This window comes from Ochotona curzoniae, unplaced genomic scaffold (assembly GCF_017591425.1).
Source record: "Ochotona curzoniae isolate NIBS_2020 unplaced genomic scaffold, NIBS_Ocur_1.0 contig_291, whole genome shotgun sequence".
Lineage (NCBI taxonomy): Eukaryota > Metazoa > Chordata > Mammalia > Lagomorpha > Ochotonidae > Ochotona > Ochotona curzoniae.
In genome coordinates, this window is record NW_024465649.1 from 929,304 (window position 1) to 951,836 (window position 22,533).

The window sequence follows — 22,533 nt, forward strand, 5'->3', positions numbered from 1 at the left end:
TTAGCAGGAGAGAAATGGTGGGATGTTTTTCACATTTGCTTATAAAGTTTATATTATATAAGAAACTATGTATTTGAGAGAGAAATGTTCCCTCTTGGATGAGACATATTAGTGCACCTTTTCATTCCTTTTTTTTTTTTTTTTTTTTGCTTTTGGATTTAAAAAGCAAGGAATACAATGAACTTCCTCTCTGACTCCAACACATGCACTGCTTGCTTTTCAAGGAGTTCAATTGCTGTTTTAAAGCAGTGATTCTGCCCAATCCTTCAGCTGGATTTAGTCATAGAGAATGCACGTGTGAATAATTGAGAACTCCTTTCATGCCAGCACATTATCAGCCTTCTGAGAGAGCTGCTGCGTTTGGGCAGATTTTGCTTTTGTTTTCTCCACACTCATTCTGGAAAGGAAAAAACACCCTCCTGGAGCTGCTCATTGGTTCAGTGGCATATATTTGACATTGCAGAGTGTCATTGGAGTGATGCAGGGAAATGCATGCCTCGGGATTGGGAGTTGGGGATGTCGTGTGTGTGTGTGTGTGTGTGTGTGTGTGTGTGTGTGTGTGTGTGTGTGTCTGTCTGCGTGTGTGTGTGCAGATACAAAGAAATAATTCCTGAGAGTGTGTGGTGCAGCTGATATCGAGGGCCTGCTCTAAAATCGGATGCTTTTTTGTGTCTTGCAGGCAATGGAGTTTGAAGGCTGGGCCGATGCTCTGTTTCTTCTGCAGTTTGCCCTCTCCTGTGTGATGGGGTGAGCCTTTGCTGCCTTGTTAATAGATAAGCTGTGTAGAGAAACAGAGCTGAGAAATTTCCTCTAGATCCTTGTGCCTCGTTTCTCAATGCTCTCTTGAGTCTGTTAGATTAGGATAATCAAGAGAATTAAACCTGCTGATTCAGGTGGCAGCAGCCTTGTCGAGGTTATCTATCCGATGTCAACGGCATGCTTAGACTGGGACAAGCCATTGCTTACCTGAGTACCTACTGTGCAACACTCAAGGTTATATTTCACTGTGCATTATTCTGCGCTTTTTTCCCTCCACCTTGATAACTTGACAGTTACTATTGCCCTCTTTCCTATGAGAAAGCAAACTCAGAACTTAATTGTCTAAGTTTGCACAATCAGTAGGTGACAGCAACTGGCCACATTTCTACTTGAGGATGTTTGACTTCGTCTTGGAAGAGGATTTTTTTTTTTGTCTTAGCCGAGACTATGTCAGAGGCAAGAGGAAATCTACAGACATGCCTTTACTCACCTCCATGATGTTTTTCTATTTTTCCTCAGCAAGTGAGTTAGTGCTACTTGCGACTGAGTCTGGCACGGAGTGGCTGCTTCCACATAAGCTGACCTGGTGCTTCAGATGCAGGGCGTTAGCCAGTCTGAAGGGATCACACCTGCTGCTACTCAGTTGTCAACTTGCATCTTTGCTTAAAACAGCTGTAATTTTTTTTTCCCTTTGTCCTGAAGGATCTTTCTTGCCTTCTTCCTGGCCCGATGTCATACTGCCCTCATTGATTATGAACAACTGAACGAGCATCTCTGAGGTCTCTGATGTGCATCTGGCTTAGGTAGATTTGTAGGAAGCAGATATTTAAAGAGCATGCATTGATTGTAGATGACACTTTTAGAATTTTGGTGAAGACAGCAGGGCAGAACACCTGCTGTGGACATGTGTTTCTTGTTAGTAAAATTAAAAAAAAAAAAAAAATGGAAGATTCCGCCTAAGTGAGCGGGGTGGAGGAAAGGCTCCCACCTGGTCAGTGGCCAGGGCGCACTCGCCTGGGCCGTGCCGTTTGTTTCTTTTGGCTGGAGCTGGAGAAAGTAACTAGATCTTTTTAAAATGTCCTGTTTTCTTCTTCATTCCAGGTTTATCTTGATGTACTCCATAGTGCTCTGTACGCAGTATAATTCTGCTCTTACAACTACAATAGTTGGCTGTATTAAGGTGAGCTGAACAAGTTCTGACTTTGAAAAATGCTTTATTTGAAAATTGTTCTATAATTTGGCTGGGGCCTGAAGTCCCATAATCATGATGGTTTGGCCAATTTCCAATGATGGCTTGGTGACAGTTTTCAAAACTCTGTTTAAAACCTCAGACTAGACCTAATGTTTGCTTTCACGCAACTTAACTCTAAAGGAAAAGAACACTGTGTTATCTTAGAGTAGAGGAAGAAAGAGAATGAGACCAGTTTCTGCGGGGACCGAGGGTCACTTGGTACTGAGGGACCCATCTGTTTAAGGTCTGGGAAGGTCCCTTCTGTTCTCTGCCTTGCTGAGTTCTGACTGGTGTGTGAGCAGAGGATGTCTGCCAGAACCTATTCAAGGCAGTTTTTCTAGGTCTAAGCCAAATCTACAATGGCTCATTTTAGTTTATTTTTCCTTTTCAAAGTATTAATATAAAAATAACAGACTTAATGCATTTTGTTTATGCAATTCTAAGATGATAACCATACTTGAATGGCCCACTTTTAAAGCCTGGGTCTGTCATTTCCTCCTCATCATGTCATTTCCTTGCTAGGAAGTAGCAATGGAGCCAGGATCATTGGAATACTGAGCTAAAGTTGCTGGGTGAAGTCTGAGGCCTCCTGTGTGAGGCCACAGTACATCTGAGTTTCTAATGACTTAGCAAAGTGGACTTGCTTTGTAGAAACATCCAGAGAGAGAGATGGGTCCTTGATCTTGGGGATAGCAGCGGGTCAGGGAAGATGCCCTATGACTTCCTTTCTGGTGCCAGAGACAATGTGCTTGTTGGTTTTCCAGATTTCTCCCTCTACCCCCACTGGAGTGGTACCTATCTCACTAATTTTAGAAACTAGATTGGGTTAAATCAAGTCTATGACTTCAGGTCAGGGAAGTGGAGTATTTAGTGTGAATGGAATCCTAAATTAAACTATAGCCACTGAATTGTGTGAATTTCCCCAGAAAGCCTGAGATACTCACTCTGCCTTCAAAGACTTGAGCTGGCTGAGACCGCTGGAGCCACCCCGTCCCCCAGATTAGCTCTCATCTCAGTTTTGATGTTGCAGAGTGAATGCTTCAAGAACAAAATAGATGGCTCACATTTTCACACTAATGGCAGTGAGAACTTGAGAGATAGGGAAAGTGGTGCCATGTTTTTAGCCACGGAGAAAAATGGTACACGGAAGTCCATGTTTAATTTTAACAACTAAACCTTTTTGCTTGGAATTTCTCAGTGTACTGTGTCATTTTCAGCATGGGATACTAACACTGTTGTGTTTTCATCAACATAAAATCTCTGCTTTTCTTTTGATGTATGTTCCTCTTCCTGATTGTCCAAGAGCTCCATGACTTAGACTCTGGAGGGAGAGGAGTGACTGGATTGTTTGATCAGTTCATTGCTGCTTTTGCTCCTCACTGCCGCGTGGGGTCTCTGTTGGATGAAGGATGGGCTGGCACTTTCAGACACATGGGTGCCACTGGGGCCTCCTGGGCTACAGTGGAGCTTCTGCCTTAGCCTCCCAGTCACAACCCACTCAGGAACGTGCAACCTCCTTCCAGGCCTAAGGGCCCCTCTGGAGTGGTGAGAAAATCACTTAGGAAAATTACGTAAACGTGGAAATTCTAGGCTGGTGCCAGATACATTGAATCAGAATTTCTAGAATATAGCCTGGAAATCTGCATTTTACACAGGTGTCTAAGTGTAGGCAAATGTAAGATTTGCAGTTAGTTTTGGGATACCAGGACAGTCTTCTAGGCTTCCTGGTACCCTGTATTTGTGTATTTGGGAGATGATACTGGCTTTTCCTGATTAGTAAATCTTGCTAAAGATGATCTAGTTTATATGTACAGTTTGTCTTTTAAGATTTGTTTATTTGAAAGGTGGAATTTCAAAGAGGAGAGAGGAGTCTTCTGTCTACTGATTCATTCTCTAAATGGCCACAGTGACCAAGGCTGGGCCAGGCCAGAGCTAGGGGCTTCACCCTGGTCTTCCTTGTGGCTGCAGGGGTCCCAGTGCTTGTGTCATCTTGCTCTGCTTGCCCTGGCTCATCATCAGGGAGCTGGATTGGAAGTGGAGCAGCTGGGATACATGGGATGTTAATGCTGCAGATAGCAGCTTAACCCACTGTACTATTATAATGCCAGCCCCGTTCTTCTGGTTTGCAGCAAGCTCTGGACTCTGTGTCCCTTTTCTTTCCAATCACTGGGCAAATCATATAAACTAATCACCTTCTCCCGGGATCCCTGAATGCACAGAAAGATCTTGCCACTTAATTTTCCAGTATTACCCACTGGCCTGATTTGTGGTTACATGAATTTTCCCTTCAAATACTAAGAAAATCTGCTCTAAGGCAACCTGACTCCCCTAGCTTAGGACCCAAGTAGACTGTCACCATCTTGAATGCTCTTCAAGGACACTCTGGTATAAAAATACTTTCGAAATTTGTTGTTGGCCTTTAAAAACACTATAGCACTTCACTTTTTCTGTCTCATAAGCCTGATCTAGGAGAGATCAGGTTACTAAAAACGTTCCTGACATTTGCAATTCATGGCAGTTATAACAGCAGACGGGAAGCCACTATAATAAACTTGAAGAGATTGGGGAGGAACCGAATGATAACTGGAAAATTGTTTTTCACTTTTGTTTTGTTTGAGGATGGTTGGATGGAGCCAGCAGGTGTTTTGCCTGGTGGTGTTGGGAGAGGTGATTTGGTGTGTACTGTTTTGAGAGGTCTTCCCATGTGTTTCTTAAGAAAGTGGAAGATGCCTCTAAAAGCAGTCTTCATGGTGGCAAAGCCTTGTTTCCTTTTTGAAAAGAGGAAGGGAAGATGCTGTCATACACACGGCTTTCCCTTCCTCTCTCACAAGCCAACGGTTATCTCAGCGGAGGAAGAAGCTGACCTCCTACGACTGCTGAGTGTGACTTTGTTTTCTGCCCTGGAAACAGCAGTGCTTCTTTGGGAAAGTTTGATAATCTGGCTAGCCTTTTTTTCCCCAATAATTGCAAAAGCATTGGTCTTTTAGAGAAATAGATTGGAAACAGGTGAACAGCATTGATTTCTCCTACCAAATTGCTCTTACTGCCCTCATTTTAGGGATGTTGCTGGCAGTAATAAGTTTTTTTTTTTTTTTTTTTTTTTTTTAAAGATTTATTTTATTATTTTTTCATTGGAAAGGCGGATATACAGAGAGGAGAGACAGAGAGGAAGATCTTCCGTCCGATGATTCACTCCCCAAGTGAGCGCAACGGGCCGATACTATGCCGATCCGAAGCCAGGAGCCTCTTCCGGGTCTCCCACGCGGGTGCAGGTTCCCAAAGCTTTGGGCCGTCCTCGACTGCTTTCCCAGGCCACAGGCAGGGAGCTGGAAGGGAAGCGGGGCTGCCAGGATTAGAACCGGCGCCCATATGGGATCCCGGGCGTGCAAGGCGAGGACCTTTAACCACTTGCGCCACCGCGCCGGGCCCAGTAATAAGTTTTTATTTTTGTATTTTAAGGATAGATATTTAAGTCACTACAGGGATGAGCATGTGTTTGTATTTGGAGGACGATAACTTATCCATTAGGCAACTGGACTTCTACATTTACATTTTGAAAGCTCGGTTAAACGTGTTACAGTGTATTCCTTTTTTTTTATCTTAGAATATATTAATAACTTATATTGGAATGGTCTTTGGTGGCGATTATATTTTCACATGGACAAACTTCATTGGCTTAAATATAAGGTAAGTAAGATTTTTTTATTCATATACAACTATGTTGACCAGTAGAATTTAGACTGTAATGTTATAGTACAGTTAAATTATTTACTTCTCTAATTACTTACTCATTTAAGAGAGTACAGGAAGATGGTTAGATCACATGTTTCCATCTGTTAGTTTACGTCCCAAATGTTTACAACAGTTGGGGCTGAAGCTAAGTGCTGAGAATTCAAGCAGGTTCTCCCACTGGCTGATTGGAAGTCACTTGATCCATGACCTCTGGTTCCCAGAGCCTGCGGGAGTCGGAAGCTGGGCTCAGAAACCACAAGCAGGCGTTCAACATGGGTGTTTTGGTAAAGGATGGAGGCACCCTGACTCTGGGGCCAGACACCCGTCCTGATCTGTCAGGTTGCCGACTTGTGAACTCCATCATCTTTGAAATGCCTCGTAGGCACAGATACTCAGTGACTCTACATAAGGTATTTTTTTAAGAAAGAGAGATAAAATGGACCCATAAGATACATAGTGTGTTTGGGGAACTTTTTGTGCAAGTTGAACTCTCTTTGAGTCGGCCTTCAAAGAACAGTCATTTAATTATTATACCAAATGGCAGTGCCATGTTCTCAGGAAGTTCAGGGCTAAAGAATAACTATGTCACAACTATTGCTGTCTGGCCTTAGACCTATCACTACCTTTGTTTAGAATTGCTACTTTATTAATGAAGGGGGTAACCTGTATTGCATGAGAGATTCTTTTCAGTCATAACATTTTGAGTTATGGCCAGGGCATTGCAAGCCGGGGAGGACAGGAGTTGTTCAATAGTAATAACGTTATATAGGGTGAAGAAGTTGAACAAATCAACTGTGTATCAGTACTTGCAGTTAACAGTGCAGTTAAGACAGAACCTGAAAATGGTTAAGAACTTTTAGAAGTGATGCAAGATGTGGTGACAATATCACAGGTGTTGTTTATATACCCAAACTTGGTAAATGATATACCTTCAATATTTGCAAGTTTATTTGTACCTAGCATATTTCAGGTGAAGCTGTGAAAGAAATTTTAAAAAGCCAGATGTATTTTTTTGCATTGTAAGCTTTTAGAATTTTCTAACATTCATAAAGACTATTTATAAATATTACATAATGTTTTTCTGCATGTATGATGTTCAAATCAGGGTAAAAATATTTTCTTGGGGCTAGCATTGTGGCATAGTGGGTTGAACTGTCATCTGCAATGCCAGGCCCCATTTGGATACTAAGCTGAGTCCCTCTGCACTACTCCCAATCCAGCTCACTACTAGTGGTTCTGGAAAATCAGTAGAGGATGAGCCCAATGCCTGGCCCTTGTCACCATGTGGAAGGCCTGGGGGAAGCCCCTGGCTTCACCCCTGACTGCTCCTGCCATTTGGGGAATGAACCAGAGGACAAAAAGGTCTCTCTTACCCTCTCTCTGTCTGTAACTTTGCCTTCCATGCCAGTGAACTAAGTCTTACACCAGATCTGTATCTCACCAATAATTTATCATCTTTTTGTGGCAAAAAAAAATCCTTAATATCCTTTAATCATTTTTTCCTCTTACCCCTTTCTGCTCTCCCCAACCTTTGGTAACCACTATTCTGTTCTAAGCTTCTGTAAGATCTTTTTGTTTAGATTACAGTTATGAGCAAAATCATACAATAATTGTCATTCTATGCTTGTTTCGTTTAGTGTAATGACCTCCAATTTCATCTATATTATTGTAGATGACAGGGATATTGTTTTTTGGAGCTAACCAATATACAATGGTATGTGTGTGCTACATTTTCTTTTTTTAAGATTTACTTATTTTACTGGAAAATCAGATACACAGAGAGGAGGACAGAGAGAAAAATGATCTTCCATCCACTGGTTCATTCCCCAAGTGGCTGCAACGGTTGGAGCTGAGCCAAACTGAAGCCAGGAGCCTGGAGCCTCTTCTGGGTGTCCCATGCAGGTGCAGGGTATCAAGGCTTTGGGCCATCCTCAGCTGCTTTCCCAGACCACAAGCAGGGAGCTGGATGGGAAGTGGAGCAGGCAGGACACGAATTGGTGCCCATATGAGATCCTAGCATGTGCAAGGTGAGGACCTTATACACTAGGCTACTGCACTGGGCCACATCTTTTTTTTTTTTTTTTTTAATTGTTTTTATTTGAAAGATTTACTGGGAGAGATGTCTTTCATCCACTGGTTCACTCCCCAAATGGCCACAATGGCCAGAGCTGGACTGATCCAAAGTCAGGAGTTTCTTCCAGGTTTCCCACATAGGTGCAGGGACTCAAGGATTTGAGCCATCCTCTGCTGCTTTCCCAGGCCATAAACAAGGAGCTGGGTTGGAAATGGAGCAGCTGGGACATGAACCTGTACCCATATGGGATACTGTTACTACAGGCAGAGGATGAGCTTGCCATGGCCCTGCACTGACTCCTGTGCTACGTTTTCTTTATACATTCAGCAGTTGATAAGCATTTAAGTTGTTTCCCTTTCTTAGCTATTGTGAAGCTTATAGCTTCCATAATCATGTGGGTGCAGATAATTCTCATTTAACACAGTGATTTCATTTCGCTTGGATATGCATCCAGTAGTATGATTGCTGGAGCATGTGATAGCTCTGTGTGTGTGTGTGTGTGTGTGTGTGTGTGTGTTTCTGACACCTCCACACTGCTTTCTGCAACAGTTATACTAACTGACATTCGTATCAACATTGTGGCACACCCCAGCTCTAGGCAACTGCCTAGGTTGCCTTGTTCCTAGCAAAGTGTTATAGCTGGGAGAAAGGTAGCCAATAGCTGATGAGCATTCTGGGCCTGATTAATGCCAAATTTGTGTTTATTATACCAGTGTGCCAGCATAACTGTCTGTTTTTTTAGAGATGTATGGGGGAAGGCAGTGAACATGGGGTTGGTGAGAGCCAGGATGCGGTAGGGACTGTGCCCAGCTGAGCTAGGCTAGGCTGCAATATGTGCCACCAAGAGCTGAAACTGCAGGTGGGCTATGCCAAAATGGGTCAAAGCACCCACCAACATGTACAAGATCTGGGTGGGGAACTGGCCTGGTAGCGCCCACTGGTGAGTGTGAGAGCTGAGGCTGTGGGCAGACAGGCTGGGTAAGACTTGAGCACCTGTTGCTGGCATGCATGTGGGCTGGGTCTGACAGTGGACCAGACTGGGCTAGGCTTCAGCACCTTGTGGCATTTGTGAGAGCCAGAATGGATATAGGACAGGCCAGGCTAGGCTGCAGCACCTGGTTCACATAGAAGCCAGAATTGGGAGTGGGCCTCATTGGACTAGGCTATGGTATCTGCCAGTAAGGACCAGAATGTGTGGGCCAGCCAGGCTGGATGACAGTACTTGCTGGTGAATGCTAGGAGTGGGGAGAAGCTGCGTCAGGTCAACACTTGTAAGATCTGGGACCAGAAGTGAACTTGGAGGGGAACTTGGGGAACTCCCTTGCGAGGCCATAGCTCTCACTGATGAGTACAGAAGCTGAGACTAGGGGCAGCACATGTCAGCATGTGTGGACTAGGTCTGGGGGTAAGGCTGGGCTGGGCCAGTCCATAGTATACACTGAGACAAGCAAGAGCCAGGATGGGATATAGGCCAGGCCAGATTGGACCATAACATCTGCCAGTTCATATGAGGGCTGGGGCTGGAAGTAGGTCAAGCTGGGCTGCAGCACCTGTTGACTAATGCTGAGACTGGGGGATGGGTCATCTCAGTCTGGGTCACAACACCTGCTGGTACATACAAGTCCCAAGACTGGGTACAAGCCTGGGAGGGGATTCCACTGCTGAGATGCTGCTTCCACAGTGAGCACAAGAGCTGGGACTGAGGGTTGTCCAGTCTGTGCAGGAATGCAGCACCCGTCAGCCGGCATTTGGGCTGGGTCTGGAGGTGAACCAGACTCAGCTAGGCCACCATATCCACTGACAAGTGAGAGAGCCAAAATGGATACTCACCAGCAGGCTAGGCAGCAGGACCAGGTAGCAAGACTTGTTACAAATCATGTAGGGCTGGACTGTAGTACCCTTGGCAAGATTGGGGGCTGGCTGTGGGCATGGCACTGCTGTCATGTTCACTGCAGCTCTTGCTGGTGAGCGTGATAGCCAGAGCCATGGCACCCACTGGTGTGTGTGTGTGAGGACTGAGCCTGTGGCAGGCTGTCAGTTTGCATGAGATGGAGCTGAGGGCAGAACTGACTATGCAGCTGTATCCAACAGTATGTATGTTGGCTGGTGCAGGAGATGGACTGAGCATAACCCTGCACCAGCTGGCACACACAAGAGTTAAGTCAGGTTACTCCAGGTGAGGCTTCTTGGGGGACTCCCCAACTGGGTCACTGATCTTAAATCCAAGTCAAGGGGAAAATCAGAGTGTTACACGGTGTAACCTTGAAAAGAGTATATTGGGGCTGGGCCTCCTCAGTTGCTGAAGCCTGTGCAGTGCATAGCGTGCCTAGATGCACATGGTTGATGTGATAGTCAGCTCATGTAGGCCAACAGAGGATGTCATGTGCCTCATTTGAGGATGGAAAGCAAAATAGGTTGGTCAACTCTCCTGATCGAGCTTTGCAGCAGAGTCTAAGTCTATGGATGCACACTGAAGTGATCTTGGTCAGCCAATAGACCTTTGAAAGATTTTCTTAACCCCAGTGCAACAAAGCCGACAGCGTCTGAGAACTATCAAAACCACTCATGTAACACCCTTGGAACATTCCTCCCCACATCGGGACTCTAAGATGGTATCAAATGACCATTCCCTATCTCCAGGAGCTGAAGTAGTTTGATAGCAAGGAGTAGTCCACTTCTCTTCCCCACTAGCAGATCAACAGAATAAGAAGAAAAGAACTGAAAGGGAAAGAAAAAAAAAACAGCTATGCAACAGCTTCCCTTTCATCCACACCTTTGCAAGCTCTTGGTATCATTTGCCTTTTTGGTAATAACTAATCTAACTGGAGTGATGTGACATCTCATTGTGGTTTGATTTTCATTTCCTGGTAGTTGGAGGTGTCGAGCATTTTTTCAGGTACCTGTTGGCCATTTGTATATCTTCCTTTGAGAGGTGTTTACTTAGACTTGTTACCCGGGGAGCAGATGTCCACCATGGCATGTCTGGATTTGATTCTCAGCTCTGGTAACTGATTCCAGTTTTCTGCCAGTTCAGACCCCACTCAGGTATTTGGGCTCTTGCCACCCACATTGGAAACCTAGACTGTATTCCCTGCTCCAGCGTTGTTCTCACCTTGAGGCTGATGTTGGGAGATTTTGAAGTAAATCAGCAATGAGAGCTTGCGTGTGTGTGTGTGTGTGTGTGTGTGTGTACTTAAGTAAAATAGTAGATCTGTTGCCCATCTTCCAATTGGATTTTCTTCCATCTCGTTGTTTGAGTTCCTTGAATGGTTGTAGACTATTTAGAAAATAAGACAACCTTCTGGTAGCCTGAGTATTTGGAATATTACAGCATGTGAAACAGTAGCATGTCAAGATCAGCGTCTGTAAAATTCTTCCAGAGCTTTGTTTTATATCATTCCTTTTTGCATATTTTAATGATTTCTGATTTTCTCATATTTTAATTTATATATCATCTATTTTAATCCCTAACTTATCACACATGTAGAATACAGTTAGCATTCAGGTTATTTGCAGAGTTTGGGATTAGAATCCAGGCATCATTACTCAAGTGTGGTTTCATTACAGTGTACATTTCAATTTTTGATTGGAAAGTGTAATTTCTCATTTTCTTCCTACTTCTTTTTTTGGTAAGATGAAGATTATCATTTTGTTTATACTTCTTTGATCTTCCTCCACTGGACAGTAAGCAGGATTCGCATCCCCATGCCCTTTTTAGTGCAAAAAGATTCATGAGTGTCTGACTATAGATTTCACTTTGCTTGGAAATGATGTCTGTCAACTTTTGGCAGACTGAGCTTCGACGGAAGTCTCCCTCTGAACTATATCCTTCAAAGAGCCTGTGATTCAGTGTGGACACATCTAACTCCCTGCCTAATTTCTTTGTTGCTTTAACAAAGTTCCAACAGTCTTTTTGGATAGAGTTCAAGTGCAGGAAGCAGGAGCCTGCTACTCAGGTTGTACCCAACTCTGATTTAAGGAGGCTTTTTGCCATGAAGGATCTGTTCGCTGCTTGTCTTTCTCCAGTTCCCCTGAAGGCCTTTTTCCAGTAGCTGATTCCTGAGCAGCTCAGCCAGGCCAAAAAGGTAGCAGAGAAGGTGGGGAGCAAGCAGCACTGAGACAGCGCATGCTCCCGAGCCTCCATCCAGCTCCTGGCCAGGCCTGTAGCAGAGGCCTGAGTCATGTTGCCTTTCCTGATGCTGATGTCACCACTCTTGGAGCTGTGCCAGCTGCACTGCTTAAGTTTTTATATAAGTTGTAAAATAAGAATGAAGGGTCTTTTATGAAATGTGTTTTATGACAGTTACTTATGCTATTACCTTTTGTTGAAAATATTCTTTTTCTGTTGATTTTCATAATTCCTAATGTCAGCTGTGTAGCTTTTGTTATAATCACAGTTTTATGACTGTTCAGGCTGAGGTTGAGAGAGGTTGAGTAATTTGAATGTGTTCTAAAGTTATTTATTGAGCCTGTTTTCCTATGCCAGTTATTCTGCCCTCGAAAAACATGGTGATTCTCTCACATAGAGCTGCCAGTGTCACACAGCTAACACGTCATGGCTCTGGTATTGTAAACAGGTCAGGCTGGAATTTAAGCCCAAGTTCTCACCATTAATGCACTATCCTTAAGTAATTGGCCAGATAAGTATAACCTAGCGTGGTAAATCATATATGTGTTCATTCTCATTTAGATTCTTGGCTATTTGAGCACTTAAGGTTCTTATTTATATTTGTGGCCATCTAAACCAGTGCCTTGTCAATAATAAGTATTCATAAGTAAAAATAAGAACATGCCACCCAGTATCTTTTGTTTACTTGTGCAGAGCACTGTAATAAATGCTGTATGCTTCATGTTTCTGTTGTCCCAGGAGAGAGGTACTGTGAATAATCCCTTTCACAGAAAAGTTAAGAAGCATGTCTGTATTACCCAGCTGCTAATTCTTCATTCCATGTCACAGAGCTGATTAGTAAATGATGAACAGATGAATGATTTTAATTTTCATATTCCTTTATAATGATGTCACCACATTGATTGCAAACTCTTAAGTGGTGTAGCAAAAACTGTTTTTGACTATGGTCTGTGTGGTCAGGCCAGGTGTGTACGGTCTCTGGGTGGAGATATGGTGCAGCTCAGAGTATGGGGTTGTGGAGTTGGTTCCTGAGGCCTATGGTTTAGCGACCTCCACCCAGTTCCTGAACCCACGATCCCTCGTTGCGACAGACTTTGCCTGTTTCCTTAGAAGTGTGTGATTCTCAGCTCCAGACTGTTTCTCTCCAGAATAATTCTATTCTAGCTGTGACTCTTCTGTCTCCAGCCTTCTCCAGAAAGGAGGGTTTAGCTTTGTCTTGACTCAGCGGTTGTCTCATTTGAAGAGAGAGAGGACAGGTTTTGGATTATCAGTTAGTTGCTCTTGGTATAACATCGTCCAGGTTATTTATGGGATTCTGTGTTTGAGATCTTATAGGAATAACTTGTACTTTTGAATAGGCCCACAAGCTCCTTAGTTACATCATGATTCATGACGAATGAGAACTGAAGTGGAATGTAGCAAAATTTGCATTCTGTTTCTGATGGCGCCACACGCTAGCTATGACTTATTTTCCCTGAGCTGTTTTGTCACGTGTATAGAACCTGGGTCCTGAACTAGAGTTGCATATTTCTAGTTCCACCTTCTGCCACTAAGCCGCTCTGACCTGGTTCTGAGGGTCCTGGAGGGAATGTGTCAGGTGGGCAGTAGGTGTGAGGTTATTTTTAGGGAGACTTAGCAGTTTGAGCAAACCTTTTTCATGTGTGGGAAATGAATAAAATGTGTTCTATTTTTAGTTCTGATGGGAGTCCTCTTCCAATGTTTATGGGCTTTTAAGAAGAAAAAAAGAGAAAAAGAACACAGATGAAAGGGAACAAGTAATGGACATATATAAGTAGTTTCAGGTGTTAACGGTAGCAGGCATGAAAAAAAATATACTCTTTTTAATCATTTAAAGTCCTTCTTCCAAAGAAATTAACACTAAACACTAAGTGATGAAAAAGTATTTATTTTAACATTTTTCCCCTTTAGTTTTCCAGTAATTGTCCTGACTATGCTAGAGGAAGATTGCATAGTGCAAAGTAAAACTCTGTACTAGTTTCTGTCTTCAGAGAATTTCTGAGCTAGCCAGGAGGATGAATTTATTCCTAAGCAGATACTTGGCAGGTGCCTTTCACTCATCATGCATTGTTTTAGGTGGTGGGGTTTAAAGCTACCATGAAAACTTCGTAAAATCCTTGCCCCAGTGGGGAACTCTCATGACCCCAAAGGTTCTATCTTTGGACATTCATTTGGGCACTGGAACCTTGGGGTTGTGTCCGGTACTGGTTTTCACCTTTTAGGCCTGGTAGAAAAGCCTGGACTTGATTCCCTGTCTCTCCCTGGAGTAGAAAATGCCTCCCTCCATATCAGGCTGCTTGGAGTTGGAGAAGGGACCAGCTATTTGCTTTCTGCCTTTGTCAGTCCCTGGGAAGAGACAGAGGCCCCTATGCATTGATGGACTGCGTATGTCCTTGGGAAAGGAAGTGGTTACCTGATATTGCCCTGTTCCTGGTGGGGGAGGTACTTTCTGGGAGGGAGGTCATTTGATTGGTAGATAGGTGGGTGGGAATTACATAGAGCCATGGAGATCTGGCTTCCGGTTCCTGACCCCACAATAGCTACCTAACTGTCCCATTTAATTCCCTCCTCAGATTTTCAGTCCTTAACTTTGAGAGTTGGTGAGGATTATAGATTCAAGACATCCTCTATGTTTACTTCCTGCTGATTTGGGGGCATGGGTCTTGCCTATCCCAGGTTCAGAAATCTCTCTGTCCCATCTAATAGGCACGTTTCCTGAACCATAGAATTTCTGTTCAGTGCCAATGGCTTTTTTTTCCCCCTACATTATCTTTAATACTCTGAGAAATTGTTGGCTTCTGAGGTTTTTGGCTGGGTAGGCTGTCTTTCCTTTTGTGTGCACCTGAGTACATTCTTCACCTTTGCACATGAGTCATCAACCATGGTGGCCCAATCATGCAACATGTGTGCTGAGGCCAGACCACACACCCATAGGTTCAGGATTCTGATGTATCTGAGGATGTCATGAGATGAAAATACAGGCTGCTTGCTGACATCAAAAGTCATCAATGGGTACCTCCCCATAGTGGGTGCCGCTGCCTGGGCTAGGAGTCCCAGCACAATGGCTCTTGGCCTTCCTGCTTGGCCCATTACCATCACCAGCTCTTGCCCACACTGGCAGGTGTGCTGGACTATCCTGGGTGGGCTCATGGCAATACGTTTTAGATGTCAGCCCTTCCCTATACCCAGCTCCACCTGCCCCACCCCTAGCTCTGGCTCTTGTGCATGCTAGTGGGTACAGTGGCCTGATCTGGCAAGGCCCAAGGTGCTGGCCCTCTAGCCCAGGCAGGGGACCTAGCTTGCCCTGTTGGATACTGATATGGGCCACGTAGGCCCAGCTCTCTCACCCTAGCTCATCCCTGCCACAAGAAGTAGTGCTTTGGGGAGATGATTGGGTGATGAGACTGGAGCTATCGAGAATGGGTTAGTATGCTTATAAAAGGGATCCCAGAGAGATCCCCTAGCCCTTCCTTGATTTGAGGGCACAATGAAATGTCTACCCATGAACAAGTAAGAACACCTCAGCAGGCCCCAGATCTGCATTGACCTTAGGTCTTCCCAACTATAGACTACACATTTCTGTTATTAAAAACCCACCTGGTTTAGTTAATTTTGTTTTAGCAACATGAACAGACTAAGGCATTCATTGTTGTAACATTCTGTCTTTTGTTAACAGTCTTGCTCACTCTTCTTTGGTTTGTGAGTGTCTGGGTTGACAAGATGGGTGGGGATAGATTTAAAGGTTTGTTATTTGAAAGATTCTCAAATAGAGCATGGAAGACAGAAGGAGAGCGAGAGAGAGTCCATTGGCTGATTAACTCCCCAGATAGCTTTGCAGTGTCTGGCGCTTCTTCTTGACCTCCCGCATGAGTATGGAGCCCCAAACACTTGGGCTGTCTTGTGCTGCTTTTCCAGGCCCATAGAGCAGGGAGCTGGGTCACAAGCAGAGCAGTTGAGACATGAACCAGCCCCCATAAGGGATGCTGTTGTTGGACGCTGTGTTGGAGGCAGCAGCTTTACCCTACTGTGCCACAATAATGGCCCCAGTGATAATGTTATTGTAGGATTTAGTACAGAAATGAAATCTCAGAGAGAGTACTTAATTTTCTTAGGATTTCATAGTTGGTGGTATATTCAGGACTTGAACTCTAGCTAACTAGATTCCATTTTTGTTGTTGTTTTTATGCTGACTACATTAAGATTGTGTCTAGGATCATCTGAAAAACTAAGCTTGGAATAAACTCCAGGGTATTCTTTGTCATTATTCTTAAAGATTTTATTTATTTAAAAGGCAGAGCAGTATAGGGTGAGAGAGAAATTCCATTTGCCGGTTTATTCCCCAAATATGTGTGATGGTTGGGGGCTGGGTTTGGCTGAAGCCAGGAACCAGGAATTCCATCTAGGTCTCCCATCTGGGTGGAAGGATGCCATGCACTTCAGCCATCCTCTGCTGCCTGCCCAGGCACACTGGCAGGGAGCACATTGGAAACAGAGCAGCTGGGACTCCAGCAAGTGCTCCAGGGTGGAATGCCAACATTATCGGTGGCAGTTTAGACCACTGCGCCACAATGCTGGCCCCTTCTTTGTCATCTTCTAGTCCATATTTCTCCATTATTTATCTGTAGGTGAGATAGGCTTAAGATGAACATGAAATGTTGTGTTGACAAGAAGGAGACACTGTGGTATGTTATATTATTGTGGGAGGGAGAAGCTAAAGGAGAGGGTGTAAGCAGGCAGCAGCAGCCCTTCTGCTTTGTCATTGGGGCAAAGGGAAATTGGGTTTACATGGGAGCTTCAAGGAGTGTTTAACTTTAGTCAGGAAGGTTTCAAGAACACATCCTCTGGAGTAACCAGCCTAACTACCAGAGAAGTCATCAGATTGAGGCAATGAATTTCTGGAAGCATCTGGAACTCCAAAAAGACTAAATGGAAAAGAGCTATCAGGCAAAGGAAAAGATGAAGTTCATTGAACATTGGCGTAAGAATTAGTTCATGAGGACCCTTTTTTTGGGGTGAGCTTGTCAGGGATTATGCATTCCCCAGTGAGTGTGTTGCTGCAGTGTACCTGGCCCTGCACAAGAAATCCTGTGGAGGTAAAAGAACAAAGTTGTGGAAAATTTGCAGGGTAATAGAGGCAGAGTAAGGACACATGACCACAATAGCAGGTGAAGTAGGGCCCACTGGGGATGCAGCCATTGCGATGAAGAAAGATTGACCTGTGTCTTACTAGGAAGCTTTGTGATCTTGGACAAGTGATGGCTTTACGACTCGATTTCCTCATCTGTAAAATAGGCAATTTGAAGGGATCTTGTTTATTGCAGTGACAGGAGATGCGTATGTAACATGCTTGACACATAGTAAACTTGAATAAATAATGACTGATTACTAAGCGCTGTGAGATTGAGATGAAGATGAGGAAGAATCTGGTGAGGAAGGTTAGATTGGAGAAGGCCTTGTAAAGGTTTGACTAGAGTCTCAGGGAATGCATAACATATTGTAGTGCAGTTATGAGGCAGTTCTCACCTCCTTCATGGTGGGAGAGGAGTGAGGATGTCCAAGCCCAGAAGAAAGCAGAACAAACTTGAGGTAAGTAGCAAGTTGATGACGCAAACAGGCAGAAGATGAGGGCTAAACTCAGGGCAAGAAAAATCCAAAACAGAGCCCAGACCAGGCACCCAGGCGACTGGCGGCACGCGAGAGGCCTCGGAAGCCATCTCCGTGGAGCAGGGCGCGGCAGATCAGGGTTCTGGGAACTCTTACACCTTAATGCAGTCTAGTGATTAGGCAAGAGCCCGTGAGTTCTAGGTGGGTTAAAGATCACCACAGTATGTTAACAGGATAACCACTGCCCCCAAAATGAGCATTTGTGGTGATGTATATGATAGGATGTGAGAGGTACTGGCCACTGACTGTCCAAGGCTAAAGGCACAGGTGCTGAGCTCTGCCCCATGATGAACTCGTGTGTGGCCAGAGACAAGCCAGCTCTGAACCTCAGGGTCTGTGGGTCACTCACTAGTTGGAATGTTTCCTTTAGAAACTCTTCTCTTGACTGCTTACTTTTGGAAATGCAAAAATACAATTACAATTCACCAAATAAAAGAAGTTGTCTCCCCATTCACATGTAATCACTGTTGATAGTCTTGCTGTGCTCCTTCTAGATTTTTGCCAATTTTGATTCTGATTGATGCACATATACGTGTCCATTTAAATAAGATGGGGTTAGACAATGCTTAATATTTGTCATGTTTTTCTCATTTAAGATGTCAGCTGTTTTTTTGGTTTTTTTTTTTTAATATTTATTTATGTATTGGAAAGTCAGATATACAGAGAGGAGGAAGATAGAGAGGAAGATCTTCCATCCGATGATTCACTCCCCAAGTGAGCACAAAGGCTGATGCTATGCTGATCCGAAACCAGGATCCAGGAACTTCTTCCGGGTATCTCACACGGGTGCAGGGTCCTAAAGCTTTGGGCCGTCCCTGACTGCTTTCCCAGGCCACAAGCAGGAAGCTGGATGGGAAGTGGAGCTGCCGGGATAGAACCGGCACCCATATCACACTTTCAAGGCGAGGACTTTAGCCGCTAGGCCATGCCGCTGGGCCCATGATGTCAGCTGTTTTCACTTCATATTAAATAATCCCATTGGAAGAACTTGTATGAGTCCCTTCTGGGGGCATTAGACCCTTTATCTCATGATTTTGTTTGTGTAAGTTTTGGGATTAACTTTTGTCGAATGTTCATCCTAAAGCCTTCCCTTCCTCTCTCTAATGGAGGTTTTCTGCCTTGCAGCATTGCTGGGAGCCTGGTGTATTCCTACATCACTTTCACTGAAGAGCAGCTAAGCAAGCAATCAGAAGCCAGCAGCAAGCTGGATGTCAAGGGGAAAGGCGCAGTGTGACATGAGGATCGCTCAGCCACACAGGCGCAAGACTGGATGAGCGCCGACACTGCAATTCCCACACAAGAACTGAGATGTCTTGATAAAGGAGAAAGTATTGTCCCTTTGCACTTGTACAATCTGAGATTGATTGCTGCCTTTTAAATTTTTATGAGAGAAACTTAAAATTGACTCTATTTTAAATATGTTGTTTGACTTAATTTATATCATACTAGAAAATATACTGGGCTTTTTAATTTATTTTTCTTCTGACAGTGAAACATCAGTGTTTTGAAAGTATTTTATTTCATACTTTGATATCCAGGTGTCCCTGAGGGCTGCATATTTTTATGTGCTCCAGTTGGAGCCTCCTCATTGAGATCGTTGCTGCATCTGGAGACATAGCCTTTCTTCTGCTGAAAATGAAGCCACATTTATGAAATTTCTCTTCTCTGAACTTCATTTCTTATGGCTTCTTTGTCATCATGACATCATCACTGTGGCTGCCAAAGGCAACAGCTTCAGCACTGAGAAAAAAAAAAGTGGGCTTTAGAGTGTATTGCTATGCATGTTGGCTTCCCTGGGAACCCAAGGGACAGAGTGCATTCCTGGAAAACGTGTTATTCCCTTTTTGCTGTGCATTAGTGGAGGAAGTAGGCCTTTCGCTCAGTTTTTATTTATCTGACTTATTAGTGCATTATGTATGTGCTAGGCATTGTGCTAAGTATAAGTAGTAGGGTTACAGGATGTCTTGCAAGGTGGCTACAGGATGTCACTGCTGCCATTGTGGCCATAGGTAAGACAAGGTTCGCTCTGTCAGTCCCTGCAGGAGACCTTGTGACCAGAAATAGGTTGTGTCTTATTGCCTGTCTTTTACCAATGAGAAAATAAGCCTCAGAGAAAATTATGTGTCAGTTATGTGTCAAAAAGTTAGAACCCACGTACTTGCCACTGAACCATGCTGTTGTTTGTTTAACTGCCCTTCCCTTCACAAGGGGTCAGGAAGCTTTACAGGCCAGGGTGACAGAAAGGTCCTCCTCTCTCCTGAAGCGTTCAGCCCCCTTGCAGACTGACCTCGTTTGATTTGCATTTCTGTCTGTGTTGCTTGCCGCTGCCCGATCTTTGCCTAGGTGCGGTGAAAGTGCGCAGTGAGAGCTAGTTTTAACCATTCTGATCCTCTGTCACATGCACAAGGGAGGGAGCTTTGACATTAGAAATAACTTTTGCTGTAGAATCCTCCCTGTCTTAACCCGCAAGGCCTGTGGATCTGTGTAAGAGGCGTTGGTGAAGAGCCCATCCAGGCTTTTAGCAGTTGAGTTCCCTTGGAGATCTGCCACGGCCCCAGGTTTATTTGAGAAAATCCCGACAAATACAGCTTCATGAAATGTAGGTGACAGGTGTATACACCTCAAGGACGTTGGCCTGGTCTGACCTTTCCGAGCCAGATAGCAACTTGTAGCCTCTGCCCTGTACATATTCTGATTCTTGGGTTCTTCCTTCAGCTACCACCAACATCCTAAGATAAGGGAGTACAGCCTAGCCAAGTTGCAGATTGTTAAGTAGATTGGCCAACTATTTCTAGAATTTATATTTCCAATTATTTGCAGGCCTGCAAATAATTACTATACTACTAGGTATTCTGAAGCCTACTAGAATATCTAAATTTTGCCCCAATGTTGGTATCTTGGCAAAAATTCTTTGATCTTTCAACTATATCTCCTTGGAGAAAAAAAGAGGTAGACTAGAGTTAAATGCTTAATTTTCCCATGAGACAGATGAGCTATGTGGGAACTCTAAAAGCCAAATTTTGTGAGTACTGGCTCTTCCTCTTTGAATTAATGAAACTTAAGTCTCCATTGGCCAGTCTTCTTTTGGTGATGCCAGACAGATTAAAATAACCCTTGCTGGATAGACTGTATGTTGCCAGCTTGTCACATGAGTTTTAGTTGCCCTTGCGGCTGTTGGCTTTGGGAATCCATCATTTCTAGGCTTCTGCTTGCAGTGTGCGTGAGCACATTTTCTGTGAGCCTGTTGTTTCAGGAACCAGGGGAAGGTTTGGAAAGAATGATGGTTTCTTCCCATTGGATCAGTCTGGCATGGTACCTAGGGCTTGGGCCTGCCTCTGCTTTCATTCCTACAGCCTCATTCAGTGTGCAGAGCTTTAATGAGCAGCTGTTGTATGCATGCCAGGCATTTTGCTAAGCTTGGGGAAACAGATGAATTGGCATCATCCTTATGCTCAAGTGCCATGTAGTTCTCTGGCCAGGGGTGGTGGCCTGGGTCCTAAAGGACAGAAAGGAGGCACAGGAAAGGTGATGTGTAAGAGCTGCCAGTGTCCTGGTATCACTGATTCTCATGGTGCCTCAAGCACAGAGGGAATGTAGATATAAAAACAAAATAACTTTGTTTTTAACGGAAATGCAAATATACAGAGAGAAGGAGGTAAAGATCTTCTATCTGCTAGTTCACTCTCCAAGTAACTGCAACGACCAGAGCTGAGCCAATCTAAAACCAGGAGCCAAGAGCCTTTTCCGGGTCTCCCACGTGGGTGCAGGGTGCCAAGGCTTTGGGCTGTCCTCAACTGCTTTCCCAGGTCACAGACAGGGAGCTGGATGGGAAGCAGGGTCATTGGGATTAGAACCGGCGACCATATGGGATCCCGGCACATGCAAGGCTAGGACCTTAGCCACTAGGCCATTGTGCTGGTCCTGAGAATGCAGATTTTTAATCTCGGAAGACTTGTAACTCAAATTGTTTAGTCAGATAGCTCTGAGCTGAGTGCTGCAGCTCTTAAAATTCTGGGAATTGCACATATCCTTGCTGGTAACTGTGATCTTGGTTCCTCCAAAGGACAAATTTGTAACTTATTTGTCCCTCTCAGAGGAGAAGATACTCCAGATAAATAAGATAATGGATATAGAACTGCTTAGCACGATACTTAGTACATAGTAAGCACTCAGCAGTGTGGCTGCCATCACTCTTTCATGGTGAAATATAAGCAAAACAAGTTTTCCATTTATTCTTCTGCAATGCAAAGGCCTGGGAGATATATCTCCTGAAAGCAATGGCCTGAATATTACTGTCTCCAGAATGCTTCCATAACGGTTTTATCTTCTGTGTCTTTTATTGTTATTATTAATTTGTGGCTCTTTTGTGATACGGATAATTGTACTTTAAATTTTGCTTTAAAGAATGAAATGACTTTCAAAATGTGATGGCGAATGTCAGTCAGGGAAGCTGCTTTCCCAGAGGAAGATGCTTACATTTCAGATTGAGACTGTCCTGGTGTGTCGTTTCCAGGCAGCTCCTGTGCAGCCACACGGCCCCTCTTGCCCTCGGCATTCAGTGCACTTGACCGCGTGCCGCCTGCTTCCCGGCTGAGCTCAGCTGGTGTGTGTGTGTGTGTGTGTGTGTGTGTGTGAGCCTCCGATGTTCAACCTGTCTTCTAGGTCTTACTCATAGGGTGCCACTTTGTGGTATAAGGAGATACTCTACAGTATTTTTGTTTTTAACTTTATTTTGAAAGTACTTTTTTTAAGAAAAATCTACTGGTTAGATTTATTGTCTCACAAAAATATTTTTTAGAGATTATTTGTTCACAGATATTTTCTTTCTCATGCTGATGATCAATCAACTGATTTTGGTCTACAAATGGTAATATCTCTCGGTATTTCTTGGCTATAGATTCCATTTACCAAATGGTGATTTTAGTG

At 44.1% G+C, this 22,533-nt stretch overlaps 1 protein-coding gene across 2 annotated transcripts in view; it reads left to right on the forward strand.

Moving 5' to 3' along the window:
- Nucleotides 1–21,270, forward strand: part of SLC35D1 (solute carrier family 35 member D1) — a 43,090-nt gene extending 21,820 nt beyond the window's left edge. The window contains exons 9-12 of one of the 2 annotated variants that reach the window (XM_040978397.1): nucleotides 680–747; nucleotides 1,861–1,939; nucleotides 5,595–5,677; nucleotides 18,733–21,270. In XM_040978397.1, the coding sequence (XP_040834331.1) occupies nucleotides 680–747; nucleotides 1,861–1,939; nucleotides 5,595–5,677; nucleotides 18,733–18,841 (339 nt within the window). In that variant the 3' untranslated portion in view covers nucleotides 18,842–21,270. The remainder of the gene's footprint in view (nucleotides 1–679; nucleotides 748–1,860; nucleotides 1,940–5,594; nucleotides 5,678–18,732) is intronic. The other variant, XM_040978398.1, reaches the window with a different exon arrangement.
- The last annotated feature ends 1,263 nt before the right edge of the window (nucleotides 21,271–22,533 follow it).